The following is a 16411-nucleotide window of genomic DNA, read 5'->3' as shown; positions in this document are numbered from 1 at the left end:
GAGGGCTGCCATCACACCATCGATGTTGTTGCAGGCTACAAGATCACCTTCCATGAAGAAGAATGGGACACGATCCTTTTGATGGTGACGGAACATGGAAACCCTAACATCACCTGCCAGGAGATTCCACTGCTGTAGTCTGGAGCCCAACAGTTCTGCCTTACTCTTGGGGAGTTCCAAATCCCTGACAAGGTCATTCAGTTCACCTTGTGTTATGAGGTGTGGGTCAGAGGAGGAGGATGGGAGAAAATGTGGGTCCTGTGACATTGATGGTTCAGGACCAGAAGTTTCATCCTCTTCCTCGTCTGACTCAAGTGAGAATGATTCTGGTGCATCAGGAACTGGCAGTCCTCCTCCGTGGGGCACTGGGCGTATAGCTGATGGAATATTTGGATAATGCACAGTCCACTTTTTCTTCTTTGACACACCTTTCCCAACTGGAGGCACCATGCAGAAGTAGCAATTGCTGGTATGATCTGTTGGCTCTCACCAAATCATTGGCACTGCAAAAGGCATAGATTTCCTTTTCCTGTTCAATCACTGGCGAAGATTTGTTGCACAAGGGTTGCAGCATATGTGTGGGGGCCCCCTTTTGTCCTGATCTCCAATTTTGCAGCCAAAATAAAGGTGATAGGCTTTCTTAACCATAGTGGTTATACTGCACTTTTGTGATGCAAAAGTCACTTCACCACAAACAGAGCAGAAGTTATCTGCACTGTTCACACAAGTACGAGGCATCTCTGCTCACTTTGGCTAAACAGAAATGTGTCCCTTTGCAAAATCTAACACTGACAAATAAGAGAGCACGACACTGTATGATTTCTAGAGCTGATATAGGGCAATTTGTTCAGCAGCTTCGTTATGATTGCATCATCCATGACTTCTAGGAATAACATGATGCAATTCATATCATGTATGACACAATACCAGCTTCAGATTGCATCGTTCATTGTTTTGCCTAAAAAGCAAGTACTGTCCAAACCCAGTCATAGATTTATTCATAGATCCAGTCAAAGATGTATTTTAGTCACTTCTGATTTAAATTGAGATCCCTTCCCTTTATAACTCACTTATCCTCCGCCATTCCCAAGTCAATGGTCGTATATACTGACCCAATAGCATATCTTGAAAACTAGAGCCAATCAACAATTTTAAGCATCATTTTCGTTCTCGGTGACCCAGAATTAGTAAAGTTTGACTACATTTATTTCAGAAGCATTTTGGCTGAAGAGCAGTGTTATTTGTAACAAACTTGTGAAGAATATTATGAGTCCCCTTCAGTGGTGGGGGGTCAATAGTAGATAGCCATCTGCTACTGCTGCCAGTTAGCAGGCTTAATGCTTTACTTCAAGTATGAAGGTTTGTGATTTTGAGCTGAAAGTCCCAGATTCAAACTCTGCTGACAGTGCATGGGGGTGAAGGGTCATCATTTCATCTATTTCCCTGATAATAAAGCATGTTACAGGCAGCACTGTTTTCAGTGGGGATACTGAAGTTCCTACATCCCAGAAACAACAGGAATTATGCACATAACTCCAAAATTCAGATGAAATTTTGACATCACTCTAGTGATAAATTTAGGGTGTGGACGCAAACTCTCTCTTTGTAAAATACTGTATAAGAAGGGTCAGCAACTAAAGCTCCCTCAGAGTACTACTTTCATTTGGAGATGAGAGAGAGAGTACACATAGCCACAAGCTCAAGGAGGGTGAGGGGAGGGAACCACTAAAGCTAAAAACTAAATTTGTATCCCACATTGGGGGTGGGATCTTTCACAGGGGGGAAGTTTCTAGTCAATCCTTTCAGGAATCTAATTGTCATAGGATTGGAAAAAAAACAGACCTTTCTTCCTCATGAGGATGGGATACAGAGATAGTTGCCAAATGAAATCTCAGAGAACTGATAGAGAGTCTTTTACGCTTAGGTGAAGCAGATAATCCAGAACAACTTGTATGGAAGCCTGTAAAGGTCTCAGAGGTTCCTTTCTCCTGGGGCCACAGAGAGAACCTCTTCCCTCTCTTGAGGTGAGTATACCTGGTGGAAGGCTTTCAGCTATTTAAGAGAACATTCTGGAGTCCAAAGAAACAGTCAGTTTCCTGGGGAGTTAACCACTAAGCATCCAAGCACTCACATGTAGGCTGAGAGGACTGTGATGCAACATCTAGACATGTTGAAGGTGAAGGTGAAGTCTGGCATGCTGAGTTATGTATGTACAAGTTGCCATATGACCTAGAAGTCTCAGGCAAGTCCTCACTATTGTATGAAGATACATCTTGAAGTCTTGCATAAGAGCAATATCATCTGAAATCTGGCGTGAGGTAAAAAAGGGCCCCCTCTTCCCCCCCCCCCCCAACACACAGCACAAGCAGGAGGCTCCCAGGGGCAGCTCCAAGGCAGAGGGCAGGAGCAGCACACGGCAGTGGGGTGAGGGACAGCTGAACTGCCCAGCAATTGATAGCCTGCTGGGCAGCTGCACAGGGAACTTAGGGGAGCGGGGCATTGATGGGGGACTGTTGGTCCACTCTGGTTCCAAGCCCCCACCAGCTAGCTCCAACGGGCTGCTCTTTCTGCAAGCAGTGGACAAAGCAGCTGCCTGCCAAACAACGTTATAAGGGAGCATTGCACAACTTTAAACAAGCATGTTCTCTAACTGATCAGCGACGTAACAACGAAACAACGTTAACTGGGATGACATTAAGTGAGGAGTGACCAGCGTGAATGACCTCAGCATGCTGCCCTTGACTTAAAGGATGCCTATGACCAGCATGAATGTGCCTTTCATTTAAGGCCTCACATGACGTTCTTTGGTGAACGTACATACCAGGATCAGGATATTCTTGTAACCCCTTTGCCAAGTGGCATTAAGAGGTTCATGGGTCTAAGGCCTGGTCTACACAGCGGGCGGGGGAGGGGGGGCGGGAAGAGAAGGAAATCGATCTAAGTTACACAACTTCAGCTACATGAATAACGTAGCTGAAGTAAATGTACTTAGATAAACTTACCGCGGTGAGTCGACTGCTGCGGCTCCCCCATAGATTCCGCCTGCGCCTCTCGCGGTGGCGGAGTACAGGAGTCGATGGGAGAGCGCTCAGGGATCAATTTATCGCATCTACACTAGACGTGATAAATCGACCCCCGCTGGATCAATCGCTGCCCGCCGATCCGGCAGGTAGTGTAGACATACCCATAGACTTCACTTCGGATTTTGTTTTTACAGTGGGACAGTTTATGTAGGTTAGTTACCTTGCAGTAAAAAAAAAAAAAAAAAAAAAAAAAAACATACTTTTTTCTAATCAACATAAGGTCATATTCCATCAGACCAATGGTCCACCTAGCCCAGTATCTTATCATTCAACATTGGCCACTGCCAAACACTTCAAAGCGAATGAACAGAACAGGGCATTATTGAGTGATCCATTCCCTGTTGTCCAGTCCCAGCTTCTGGCAGTAGGAAGTTGAGAGCCACCCAGAGCATCTTGATCTTCAAGCCATTGTTGGACCTATCCTCCATGAATTTATCCAATTCTTTTTTAGTCCCAGTTATGCTTTTGGTCTTCACAACATCCCTTGGCAATAAGTTCCATTGGTTGACTGGGCCTTGTGTGAAGATGTATTTCCTTATGTTTGTTTTAAACCTACTACCTATTAATTTCATTGGATGAGCCCTGGTTTGTGTGTTATATGAGGGGGATAAATAACACTTTCCTATTAACTTTCTCCACACCATTCATGATTTTATAGACCTCTGTCATAACCTCCCTTAGTCACCTCTTTTCTAACCTGATGAGTTCCAGTCTTTTTAATCTCTCCTCACATGGACGCTGTTCCATAACCCTAATCATTTTTGTTTCCTCTCTCTACAGTTTCGAATTCAAATATATCTTTTTTGAGATGAGGCAACTAGAACTACATGCAATATTCAAGGTGCGAGTGTACCATGGATTTATATAATGACATTATTTATCCCTTTCCTAATGATTCCAAAATTTTCAGCTTTTTTGATTGCCATTGCACACTGAGCAGATGTTTCACCCCTTTTCTAGATCATTTATGAATATGTTGAACTGCACTGATCCCACTACAGATCCTTGAGGAGCCCTGATATTTACCTCTTTCCATTGTGAAATCTGACCATTTATTCCTACCCTTTGTTTCCTAGCTTTTAACCAGTTACTGATCCATGAGAGGACCTTCTCTCATCTCATGACTGCTTACTTTGCCTAAACCCTTTTGGTGTGAAACTTTGTCAAAGGCTTCCTGAAAGTCCAAGTACACTATATGCACTGGATCACCCTGTCCACATGTTTGTTGACTCACTCAAAGAATAGATTGGTGAGGATAATTTCCCTAAATCTGGGTTGACTCTCCCACAACATATTGCATTCATCTGTGTGTCTGATAATTCTGTTCTTTTCAGAACAGAATTTGCCTGGTGCTGAAGTTAAGGTTACCTACATGTAATTGCCAGCATCTCCTCTAGAGCCTTTTTAAAAAAATTGGTGTTACATTAGCTGTTCTCCAGTCATCTGGTACAAAGGTTAATTTAAGCAATAGGTTACATTTCACGGTTAGTACTTCTACAATTTCATAACTGAATTCCTTCGGTACGCTAGAATGAATACCATCTCATTCTAGTAACTTGTTACTGTTTAATTTATCAATTTGTTCCAAAACCTCCTCTACTGACACCTCAACATGGGACAGTTCCTCAGATCTGTCACTTAAAAAGAATGGCTTAGGTGTGGGAATCTCCCTCGCAACCTCTGCACTGAAGACTAATGCAAAGAATTCATTTGCTTCTCCACAATGGCCTTGTCTTTCTTGAGTGCTCCGTTCGCACCCTGACTGTCCAGTGACCCCACTGATCGTTTGGCATGCTTCCTACTTCTGATGTACTTAAAGTTTTTGCTGTTAGCTTTTGTGTCTTTTGCTAGTTGCTCTTCACATTCTTTTTTTGGCCTGCCTAATCATACTTTTACACTCAACTTGCTAGGGTTTATGCTCCTTCCTATTTTCCTAGTTTCTCAGTAGTGAAGACTTGAGAGATCTCAGAGACCCAGAAGTAAAAGGCAGCATCAGCCTGACCAACAAGTAGTTGGTGAAACATTGCTTTTGAAGAAATGTAAGGCATTTGTTTTCTTTTTATTGTAACTAAGTTAAGCTAACTGGATAAGGCATTCACGAGAAGTGTAAATTTAGATAGGTTATGCAAACGTTTTGCTTTTCTTCAGTTTCCTCTGTATTTTCAATAAATCATGTTTTGAAGATGATTGACTACTGGCTGATAATTTCATGACTATCTCCTCGGGGAGACAAAAACCTCTTTAAATCTTTCAGAAGAGGTAGTGAGGGAAAGGAGTGTCTGGAGCCAACCACCCATTTGATGTCCAAATTTAAGACGGATGCAGACTGAGATGTCCTCTCCCATTAAGATGTTCCGCAAAGGGCTGTAAGCAAGCATGCACACAAGCAAAGAAACCTCAGGACCACAAATGATACAAAAAGTGGAGGGTAACTGGACTCAGATAACCAGGGACCAATCCATCTTAAAGGTAAGTACCAAGACCGCAAAGCAGATTCTTTACTGGGTGAAGGAGCTGGTGGACACCAGCATAATGTGCTCTTGCCTTTTTGTATTATTTATAAGGCCAGACACCGCATGCTAGATCAACTGAAGCTTCAAGTTGGCCTTTAGATAGTTCCAAGTAAATCACATTTCAGTAGTTAACATTATTCACAGAATTTTAAGGCCACAGAGGACCATTATGATCATCCAATCCATTCTCCTACATAACACAGGCCATAGAATTTCAGTAATTCCTTCACCAAGCCCATATTTCTGGTTGAGCTACAGCATATTTTAAGAAGTAATCCAACCTTGATTTTAAAACATCAAGTGACCCAATCCTTAGGTAAGCAATTCCAATAGTTAATTACCCTGACTCAAAATGTGTGCCTTATTTCTAGCCTAAATTTAGCTTCTGCTTCCAGCCATTAAATATTGTTAGACCTTTGTCTGGTAGATTTCAGAGCCCTCTACTACCAGAAATCTTCTTCCCAGATAGACACTTCTAAAAGGCTCAATCACCTACTAATCTTCTCTTGGATAAACTAAATAGAATGAGCTTCTTAAGTCTATAGTAAGCTAGGTTTTCCAGTCCTCAAAATTGTTCTTGTAGTTCTTTTCTGAACTCTTTACAATTTTTCCAACATCCTTTGGGAAGTGTCGACACCAGTATTGGTCACAGTGTCTCACTAATGCTATCTACAACAATAACACCACATTCCTACTTCTACTCAATAATTCCCTTGCCTCCACATACGTAGCTTGTGTTAGCACACTGTAGCCCATACGGCTAGCCTGCCAGCTTGCTATATTATATAATCTTCTTTATTGGATGGATTGATATTATTTTGGTTTATATTTCAGTAGATATTATTTCATTATATTTGGATATAATGCAAGGAGCCTACAGGCTGTATCCTGTATATTTCGCTAAAGCAAGTTAGCTTATGTGTGTGTAACCTTTGGCATAGATAAATAGCCTATTGGTTACCCTCTTGACTTTGGGGAACTGAACAGGGAACTGAATGTGCTTACCATAATTCTGGGACGAACTGGTAACCACAAGGTACACTACAAGAACATGGAAGTAATGGTTCAGGCCAGAGGTAACCATTTTGAGAATGAGACTTGATATTAATATGAATGAACCTGTTATTAATATGTAAGACTATGTTAGTCTACAGAATAAGTGTACCCTAAGATTTATCTGGGTGAAGAAATAAGATTTGGGCATGGAAAACTGGGCACTGACATGAATATTCAGCATAATGCCAAGACCCTATAAGAGGTCAAACCACCACGTGGAAGGATTCCTTCTCTTAGTTATCTTTCTTTAAGTTCTCTTTTGGTTAAGCGATGAGCTTCGCCTATGCAATATAGCTTAGCTACGCAACACTCGAAGCAGATCTCTACCACCCTGGGATTGAGGAACCAGGACCATTGAATTTATTGGGCATGCCAGAGATGAGGCTGGTCCTCTGTCTCCCACTACCAGGTCCCCAAGGAAGGGTGTTTGTATGCTAGTTTAAGTGGCTCTTGTAAAAGGGATGTTACCACCAGGAACTATAGAACTATACTACTTCGTCGCTTTGTGGTTTGTAGCTTTGATTACTCTCGATTTATTGTAATAAAAATATTAAAATTTTGGTTCTGTCCTCAGTGTGAATGTCCCTGCCGCACACCCCGAGGGTCCAGACAAAGTACTGATCTGTCTACATTCCCTAATTCTGTAGCCTGATTTTGGAACAAGAACCTAAGTATCTTCTGGTGAGATAATTGGCAAGCCTATAATAAATCAGCCTTATAAAATCAGGTTAACACAGTTAGCTACAGCACCACCTCAGGAGCTCATATTCAGTTTTTTATCCATCATGATCCCTAAATTCCTTTCAGCATCAATGAGTTCCAAAATTCAGTCCCCCATAAGTGTGACCCACATTCTTCATTCCCAGATTTATGATCTTGCATTTGGCTATACTAAAACATATTGTTCAAGTAAGTGCAGATCATTCTGTAGAAAAAAAGGTTACTAAGCTTCCATAATTGTTGTTTTTCGAGATGCGCTGCACATGACCATTCCACTCTAGGTGTGTGCACACCCTGAGCACAGTTGTTAAAAAATTTTCCTTCAGTGGTACCCGTTGGGGCAGCTGGAACCCCCTCTGGTGCCACATGCTCACAGCACCGCTCCCCCTCAGATCCTCCTTTCTAGAAAACTCTGATGTACAGGACAGGAGGTGGAGGCAGAGGTGGTAGAATGGACATGGGCAACATATCTTGAAGAACAGTTACAGAAGGTTAGTAACCATTTTTTCTTCTTCGAGTGATTGTACATGTGCATTCCACTCTGGTGACTCCCAAGCAGTTGAATAGGTGGAAGGATCGGAGTTCACGGACACATGGACTGCAGGACAGCGCAACAAAATTTGGCATCATCTCTGGACTTCTGAGGATGGTGTAATGGGAGGAGAACATATGCACCGATGACCAGATCTGTGCTATGAATGCTGCTGAGGATGCTTGTGACCTTGTGGAATGAGCTGTCAAGATAGCTGGAGGTAGATCCCCCACTCAATTGTAACAAGTACGAATGCGATCAGAACAAAATTGTCTGCAAATAGATTGGGAGGCCCTTCATCCTGTCCGCTACTAACAGTTAAGTGGAATTTCTGAATAGTCTATGTAGAATGGTAGGGCTCGTCTAACATCCAATGAGTGATGGCACTGTTCCTCCCTATTTGCATGTGGCTTTGGGTAAAAGAGAAGAAGACAGATTGTCTGATTGTTATGAAATTGAGAGACCACTTTCGGTCAGAAACGGGTGGGGATATAACTGTACCTTGTCTTTAAAGAAGACTGTGTTTCGAGGCTCTGATGTGAGGGCAAAGAGCTCCGAAACCCTTCTGTCCGAAGTGATGGCCACTAAGAAAACTACTTTCCAGGAGGGATACAATAAGAAGCATGTTGTCAATGGTTCAAACGGAGGTCCCAGGAGCTTTACCACCACTAAGTTCAGGTCCCAGGGAGGAACGGACTTTCTTATTTGAGGGTATAACCTCTCTAGCCCCTTCATAAATTAGACAGACATGTCATGTGAAAACATGGATCAGTTGTTCACCCGGAGGTGGAAAGCCAATATTGCTGTAAGGTGAACCTTGACAGAGAAAATAGCTAAACTGTGCTGCTTCAGGTGTAATTGATACTTGAGTATTTCCTGTAAGAATGACTACATGGGTAAGACCCCACGTTGGGTTGCCCAGACTGAAAACCGCTTCCACTTTGAAAGGTAAGTAGCCCTAGTGGAGGGCTTCCCACTACCTAGTAGGACCTGAGGAACTAACACCGAGCAAGCCTGCTCTCTGAGGTTTAGCCATGAAGCTCCCAGGAAGTTAGGTGAAGGGAGCTCAGGTTCAGGTGGAGCAGTTGACCATGGTCCTGAAAAATCATGTCCGGATGTAACAGAAGCTGAACTAGAGTCACCACTGAGAGGCCTAGCAGAGTGGCCAACCAACGTTGGCGGGGCCATACTGAGGCTATCAGGATGACCCAGTCCCGTTCTATCTTTAGAAGTACTCCCTGTATGAGTGGGATGGAGGGAGCGTAGTAAAGATGTTCCAGTCACGACAACAGAAAGACATCTATGATACACCCCGGACTGTGGCCTCACAGGGAGTAGAATTGGTGACACTTTCTGTTGTACTAGGTTGCAAATAGATCTATTTGGGAAGTCTCCCACTGCTGAAGATGTCCCTCGCCAGGCCTACCACTTAAAATCTGTCTTTCTGTAGTTAATTTGTTCAGGGTTAAGTGGCTTGCGAAATCTCAGCTCAGTTTACAAAGGGTAGTGTGTGTCCATTTCACAGTGAGGGAGTGGCGAATTACTTAATGAACTTGCACTGCTCAAGGTGCCTTTGAGTAATATAAGACTATACAGTCTTGGGGTGTAGGTCTGGAGCTGGGGGGAATTGGCTGGAGTCTCTCTATTGATGGTTTCAGAGTAGCAGCCGTGTTAGTCTGTATCCGCAAAAAGAACAGGAGTACTTGTGGCACCTTAGAGACTAACAAATTTATTAGAGCATAAGCTTTCGTGGACTACAGCCCACTTCTTCGGATGTAGATTCATGAGTAAGGCTGTAATTCTGTAATCTTCACTAGCAAATAAGAAAGTCCGTTCCTCCCTGGGATCTGAACTTGGTGTTATTAAAGCTCCTGGGACCTACGTTTGAACCACTGACAACATGCTCCTTATTGTATCTCTCTGCATGTAGTCAGTCCCACATGTTGAAATCATATCTGTCCAGCAGCACCTCTGGTTTGCAATCCTGACCTGTAACACCCCCAGTAAAAAAAAATTTCCTACTGAACAGATCCAACTTCTTGGAGTCCTTTGCTTTTGATGAACCTGCCACAGTTGCCAACTTTCATGCGGTAAATAAGCACTCCGACTTTCATAATAAGCCAAAAATCAAGCTAATCCCATTTCAAAACAAGGCCAAAACAAGCTAATCCCCAAGAACACCAACACTCTATGTGACTAGATCTCCCCGGCATACAGTCTGGGACTGTTGTGGGTCCGCTGTGCGCACCAACTCTCGCTCCTGCTTGCCCCCACTTGCCGGGAGCCAAACGAAAAAAGAAGCAACAAGCTACAAGCCAAAAACTAGCCAACAACAACTCACACACCAATTAAGCCAAAAAAGAGCCCAATTTCTGCATTTCTTTCACAGGTTTGGCATGTCTAGAACATGCCTCTCTCTTTTGCTGGCAGCAGATATTACCATTAATCCTGGGAAGGGGGTGGGGGGAAATGAGAGTACAACTCATAACCCCACACAGGAATAAAGTACTTTCACTCAGATCTTTCTGACACGAGGAGAGGGATGTGGGGGGCTGCCAAAAGGCTTTAACAGGGTTCATAATGGCTTCATTGAAAGACAGGGCTACATTTGCTGAGCTGCAGCAGATAAAATATCAACAAAGGTGTAGGAGACTCTTTTACTACCTCCATCTGTATGCCCAGATTTAAGGCCACTCTTTTCAACAGTTCTTGGTGTGCCTTATAGTAATACAGGGGAGGCCACATGCCCACTCCTGAAACAGACTTGTTTCAAGTCTGCACCACCTGAAGACACTCTTTCACTCTTTCTGCCTCAGCAGGATCCCACTGAGCCGTCCCCTACAGTTCTGTGCCAGGGTCAGTACCAGAGTGCAGACTGGCTGCAGCCCAATGACATGTTGGTGCCCTTCATTCCAAGGTCACCGAATAGGAGAACCCCCACGGGGTTCTAAAACGGCCACTGGACAAGCACAGATCCCCAGTGATGACCTGACCATGCACTCAATGGTAGGTCTTTGGCAGGGTAGGAGTATCTTGGGGAGCAGCAGGGACAACTTCTCAAACAAGAGGAGTAAGTCTCGACCTCTGACTCCAAAGATGAGACCAAGGACCACAGAGGTACAGTTCCCACCGGCGCCAGAGACTGGTGCTATCGTGAAAATGCCTGCACCAAGGTCATTATAGCCAGTTTCTCTTTTGAAGATACCAAATGATGACCTGAGGCAACAGGTTCCGATGGCACCAATACCGCCAACTCTTGTACTGCTGGTGATACCAGTACCACAACAGCGCTAGATGGTCTCTGGCCACAGTAAATGCCTCCGGCGTGTTTGGCACCAAGATAGTATCGGTATCATGCTATATTGCAGATGAAGACAGTTCATCCAATATGGGAGTCAACAGTGCCTGTGTAGGTGCAGGAGTCAATAGTGCTGACTTCTGCGGTAGAGTAAGAGGACTGGCCTGTCTTAGGTCAACTCTACTCTGATCCCCAAGCCTAGCCATATTTGGTGACAGGAATCGACTCTTCTCTGCTGACTGTTTCTTGTGCCTTTTCCTAGGCTCTGAGGATGGTGAACTGTGCCCAGCTTCTGGTACGGTAGGAGGAGCTCTCCTTACCAATGCTGAGGCACTCTGAGCTGAGTCAGACTGGCCTAGCTCAGATGGAGGTCTCAGTGCCACCTTCATGAACAAAAACTTCAGTCTGGCTTCCTGGTCCTTCTTCGTGCGAGGCTTAAAGTCTCTGTAAATCTGGCAGCGATCCCCTAAGTGAGCTTCTCCCAGGCACTTCAGGCAGCTTGAGTGCAGGTCACTGAGAAGCATACTCTTGTTGCAGGAGGCACAAGGTTTGAAGGGACAAAAACGCTGCTAACTCGATAAATTACAAAAATTTCACTAAAACTGACTAAAACTACTTACAACTATATACAAACATGCAAAACAGAAAAACACTGAGAGGCTTGCCAAAGCAAGGACAGCAGTTCCAGCAACCGCCACAGGCTAATGTGTGTGTTATTTACCACTCCACTAATTCTTGTGTCATCTGCAAACTTTATCATCAATGATTTTACATTTTCTTTCAGATTAATGGACTGAAAAGCACTGGGCGAAAAGGAGATCCCTATGGGACCCGACTAGAAAAAACCCAGTTAACTGATTCTCCATTTACAACTACTTTGAGATCTCTCAGCCAGTTTTTAATCCCTTTAATATGTGCTATAATTATTTTTTAATCACGAATCAAGAACATTGTATGGTACTAAATCAAATCTCTTACAGAAGTCCAAATATAAATGAAAGTCATAGGGGAATGGATAACACTTAATACAAGACTATGTATGCAAAAGGAGCCAAAGAACAAAAGTAATTTCTGGCCATTGATGCTATTAGGGTGCCTAAGAAAATGGACTGTAAAGCAGTGAAATGCACCTTGATGGATAGAGAGGCACTCAGGAAATCCCAGACCTTCAGATCTCCCATCTCAGTCAGAAACAGCTGCACCCAAAGGCTAAGGGGTCAAGTCAGAAAATTCCAGCATCCCCAATCAGAACCATCCAGGGTTCTAAGGCCAGAAGCCTCCTCTTTCATTTACACTGGGAATTGCAGCAGCTGCCAATATCATCTTTACAGCCTCCTGACATGATCATAACTCATTTAACTCTGAAACCTAGACTAATTCCCCCCCCTCATTTGTTGTATTGTCATTGATTTTTGACACCCCCACCCCCTTCATCCCAAGCCTGTCCTGCCATAGCAACCCTTCAGCTGGTCAACTTCATTATTCATGACCATTGTACTAATTGCCCTCGTCTCCATTTACCCACCTTCCTTCTCTTATACCTACAGCCACTTCCCCCCGCTCACCATTCTTCTGCCCCACTTCGACCAATGAGTGCTAACACAAATGTATTCCCATTGATATCTATCCCTATATATATACACACACACATATACATATACATACACACACACACACAATGTACCCCAATCATGCATGCCGCTGTATTTTGTCTGTAAGTTGCATCCCTTTCATCCATTTTAGATTGTAAACTCTTTGAGGTAAGGTTGGTGTCTACTACAACACAAGTAGTAACACCTTCATCTGAAAAAGTAGTTCAAGCTCTTTTTTTCTACCAGCATTATTTCAGACTTATATTTTCTGACTGTCTCATGAAGTTGTGCATTCTCAAGGAGAGTGTCACCTTATTGTCATCCTCATTGGGAGAAACTACATTCATGTCAAGACAATTTGACCATGTGTATTCAGAGCTGTTAAATAAAACCAGTTTAATGCTTGCAGTCCTCCATAAGAAGCACATTCACCACTGGCCCTGTGGGAGAAATGAACTTTATGGGAATTTGCAACATTTCCTTTGTGAATAAGAATGAGGAAAAGATTGATTTCTCCTTAAAGAGGGAAGAAGGGTTCCGAATTCTGTGAGAATCTCAGAGGAGAAATTCTTATTTTGCCCTTTCTGGAGTCCCCGTTTCACATATCCACCAACACTTAGTCAGGAGATTTCAAGAGGGGAGTGGAGAAAGACTAAAAGTAGACCCCAATTTATTTTGCTGGCTATATACCTTCACAACCTTTTTAGACTTACTCTATACCTAAGTTTGCATCAGGGCAGTGGTGAGGTATTAGGTCCAAAAGTTCGCATGCTGCCATTTGGGTGAATATCGTGATGGGCTTTTTCTCAAGTTGCCCTAGATAACAAGGCCCAGGCCACAGGAAGCACACAGTGGACTGTCCTAGGGGGAATGGTCATGTATCTTCTGGATCCTCAGAGCAAATCCATTCTCAGTATGCAAGCAACTGAAGAGCCCAGAAATCCTGATTGGTTAATAAGGGTTTTTTGTTTTATTTTTTTGTTTGTTTGTTTGTTTAAGGGCATTCATGCCTCAGAAATGAAGTAGAACGTTCCCAGAATGGCAAAAGTGGACCAAACTTTGTATTTAGGATATTTTCTGTCCTTTGGTAAGCTTATCAGCCATTTTTCAAGAGAAAAATGAGAGCTGTAAGCTCCTGCCTGCACTCTCAGTGAAAAAAAGAAAACCGAGTAACACAGATGGGATAAAATCAGAGAAAAACAGTACCAAAAAGTACCAAGCACAGTTGTGCTACCTTCTATGTTAAAGCATAAGAGAAACCTCAAACATGAATCTTTCCGCAGAGAAGTACCACCTTTTTGTATCTGTCATTATTAAAACTCATCTCAACTGATTTACTGTCAAGAACTGGATCATTTCAGAGAAAAGAAATGAAAGCCAAGAGGTGATCATTAAAGCTTGTAATTTCAGATGAAACACCAACAAAAACCCATAAAAGATGCATCAGCCTTCATTTCAGGCTACTCTACTAACTAAATACCTTCTGCAAATAATTCACAGATAAACAAATTAATTTTTTGAGCCATTCAAGGTCAAAAACAGGATCAAGTCTAAAAAAAAATCTCAGTCTTTAAAAAAGACTACTACAAATCAAAGCCTGACAAAATTGTTAACCTTGATGAAAAGCAGGTACTGAGTTGTTTCTAATAGTTTTATGCAATTTTATTACATTTTCAATGCATTCTAAAATTGAACAATCTAAATATACTACTGCTTGACCTCAATGTCCCCAATGACAAGTCTGTTACACAAATTTCATTTCTTCCTGCCTTTGGTAAAACAGACACATACACTATTTTATTCTTAAGATGGGTCTTGAAGCAAACTCTTCACAAACTATAAGAAGTTCACTCTGTTTTTAAGGTTAAAGGGGAAAAAAATATTTCCCCTTCTATTGAAAACTATTCTGCTATTCTACTGATGTCCTTGTCCATAAAAAATTGACGTTTGAACAAAATCTTTCACTGTAACACACAAAAACAAGCATCATCTTACCTTTAAATAAGATCCATAATATTTGGTTACATAAGGACTGTCACACTGACTCAGCACTGTGATTTCTTGTTGTATGTCCTCTATTTCATCTTCCGCTTCCTCTAGATCAATAATTTTTATAGCAACCACTTTCTGAGTTTGATTGTCAATTCCTTTAAAAACCTCACCAAAAGAGCCCTTGCCAATTTTCTCCAGTTTTGTAAACAGTTCTTCTGGATCTGCTTGTAGATTCTGTTAAATTTACAAAAAGAAAAAGATATTCAATACTTACAGTGTTACAAACAAAAATGTTAACACTTCTAAAGACAAAGACTAGTGACTTTCCACAACTCATTAGATCCTATGGAATCTTATGTATAACGCTACTCTCCCACCTCCGGATTTATCTGTCTTTTCTACATCCTTTATTTTCCTATTTTTCCACATTTTACCACTGTGCTCTCAACCTGACCCTCCTCCAGTTCAGATGTAATTTCTGTTCCATTCTTTACTGGATACAAAGGTATCTTTGAATTACTGATTTTTTAGCAGATTTCTTTATACAACCCAAGTGCTACTCAGTACTTGTCAGCCTTCCTCCAAATTCTAATTTAAATGGTTACCCAAAACTTTGTTAGTTTTCTGTACCAGCATACTAGTTTAACTTAAAGTCAAGTCCATCCCTTTTGAAGAAAAGAGGGCTTATACAAAAAGTTCAATACTGCCTAATAAGTATAAGCCCCTCTTTTTTAATACCATCTACTCATCCAAGCGGTCAGTCAGGGTGGATAAAAATCAATTAAAAAAAATAAAACTTTTTTTAATTTAAATTGAATTTTTTAAAATTAAATACAGTTTTTAAAATTTGAAATTGACAACATATGTTAAGGTCTACAGTTATTATAATCTATTAAAATACTTTACATTAAATACAGCAAATAATATTAAACAATACATGTCTGCTGACAAGTTTTAAAGAAAGTCAAACCACTGAACTGGTGAATGTAACTAGCTAAGCACCTAGAATCAGAGTTTATTATGTGCTAAGTACGTTTTTGACAAGAGATAGCCTCTTCATTCATTTTCTTCATGCATGCAGTTTCTTCAACTACTTCATTTCAATGTCCAGTTCATTCAAAATTAAGAAATTGGGAGCTGAAAAAGCTGAAAAGCTTGTTTTCCTCCTCCAATCTATGAATAAAAACTAGGTGTGAGAGGATGAGACCTACTAGTTCTAAAATCTTGAAGGAAAATTTGACCAGAAAAAAATCATTAAGTTCAATACACTATACATAATGCTTCCTTTATTTAATAAATCAGTTAGTTTTAAATGCAAAACATGTTTTGATAAACTTACTTTTTGCTTATTATATATCCAGAACATTTAAAGTAATATTATTCAACTAAAACAATTTGAAAATGTTTTTTGTGCATATTCATTTAATTCCATCCAAATGCAATTTGATACAAATCAAATGTAGAAAATTAATCTAGTTAAATAAGAAAATGCATCATTCATCATTTTCGAACATAATAAAGTAAAAAGTAAAAATCTGAATAAATGTAAGTTAAACTTTATAAATTGCTTAAACAAATGGGGAAGATATAGTGCATCCTCCTGGTTAGCGGGAAGCAACACCAAA

General features: G+C 41.5%; 1 protein-coding gene across 3 annotated transcripts in view; it reads right to left on the bottom strand.

Annotated features, from left to right (window-relative positions):
* The window catches only part of STK24 (serine/threonine kinase 24), a 123925-nt gene that overhangs the window by 83962 nt on the left and 23552 nt on the right, over nt 1-16411 (bottom strand). For all 3 annotated transcript variants that reach the window (XM_034758223.1, XM_034758226.1, XM_034758225.1), the window contains exon 2: nt 14790-15020. In XM_034758223.1, coding sequence (XP_034614114.1) covers nt 14790-15020 — 231 coding nt within the window. The remainder of the gene's footprint in view (nt 1-14789; nt 15021-16411) is intronic.

The sequence above is a fragment of the Trachemys scripta genome, chromosome 1 (genome assembly GCF_013100865.1).
Source record: "Trachemys scripta elegans isolate TJP31775 chromosome 1, CAS_Tse_1.0, whole genome shotgun sequence".
Classification (NCBI taxonomy): domain Eukaryota; kingdom Metazoa; phylum Chordata; order Testudines; family Emydidae; genus Trachemys; species Trachemys scripta.
This window is presented reverse-complemented; position numbering and strand designations above follow the sequence as displayed.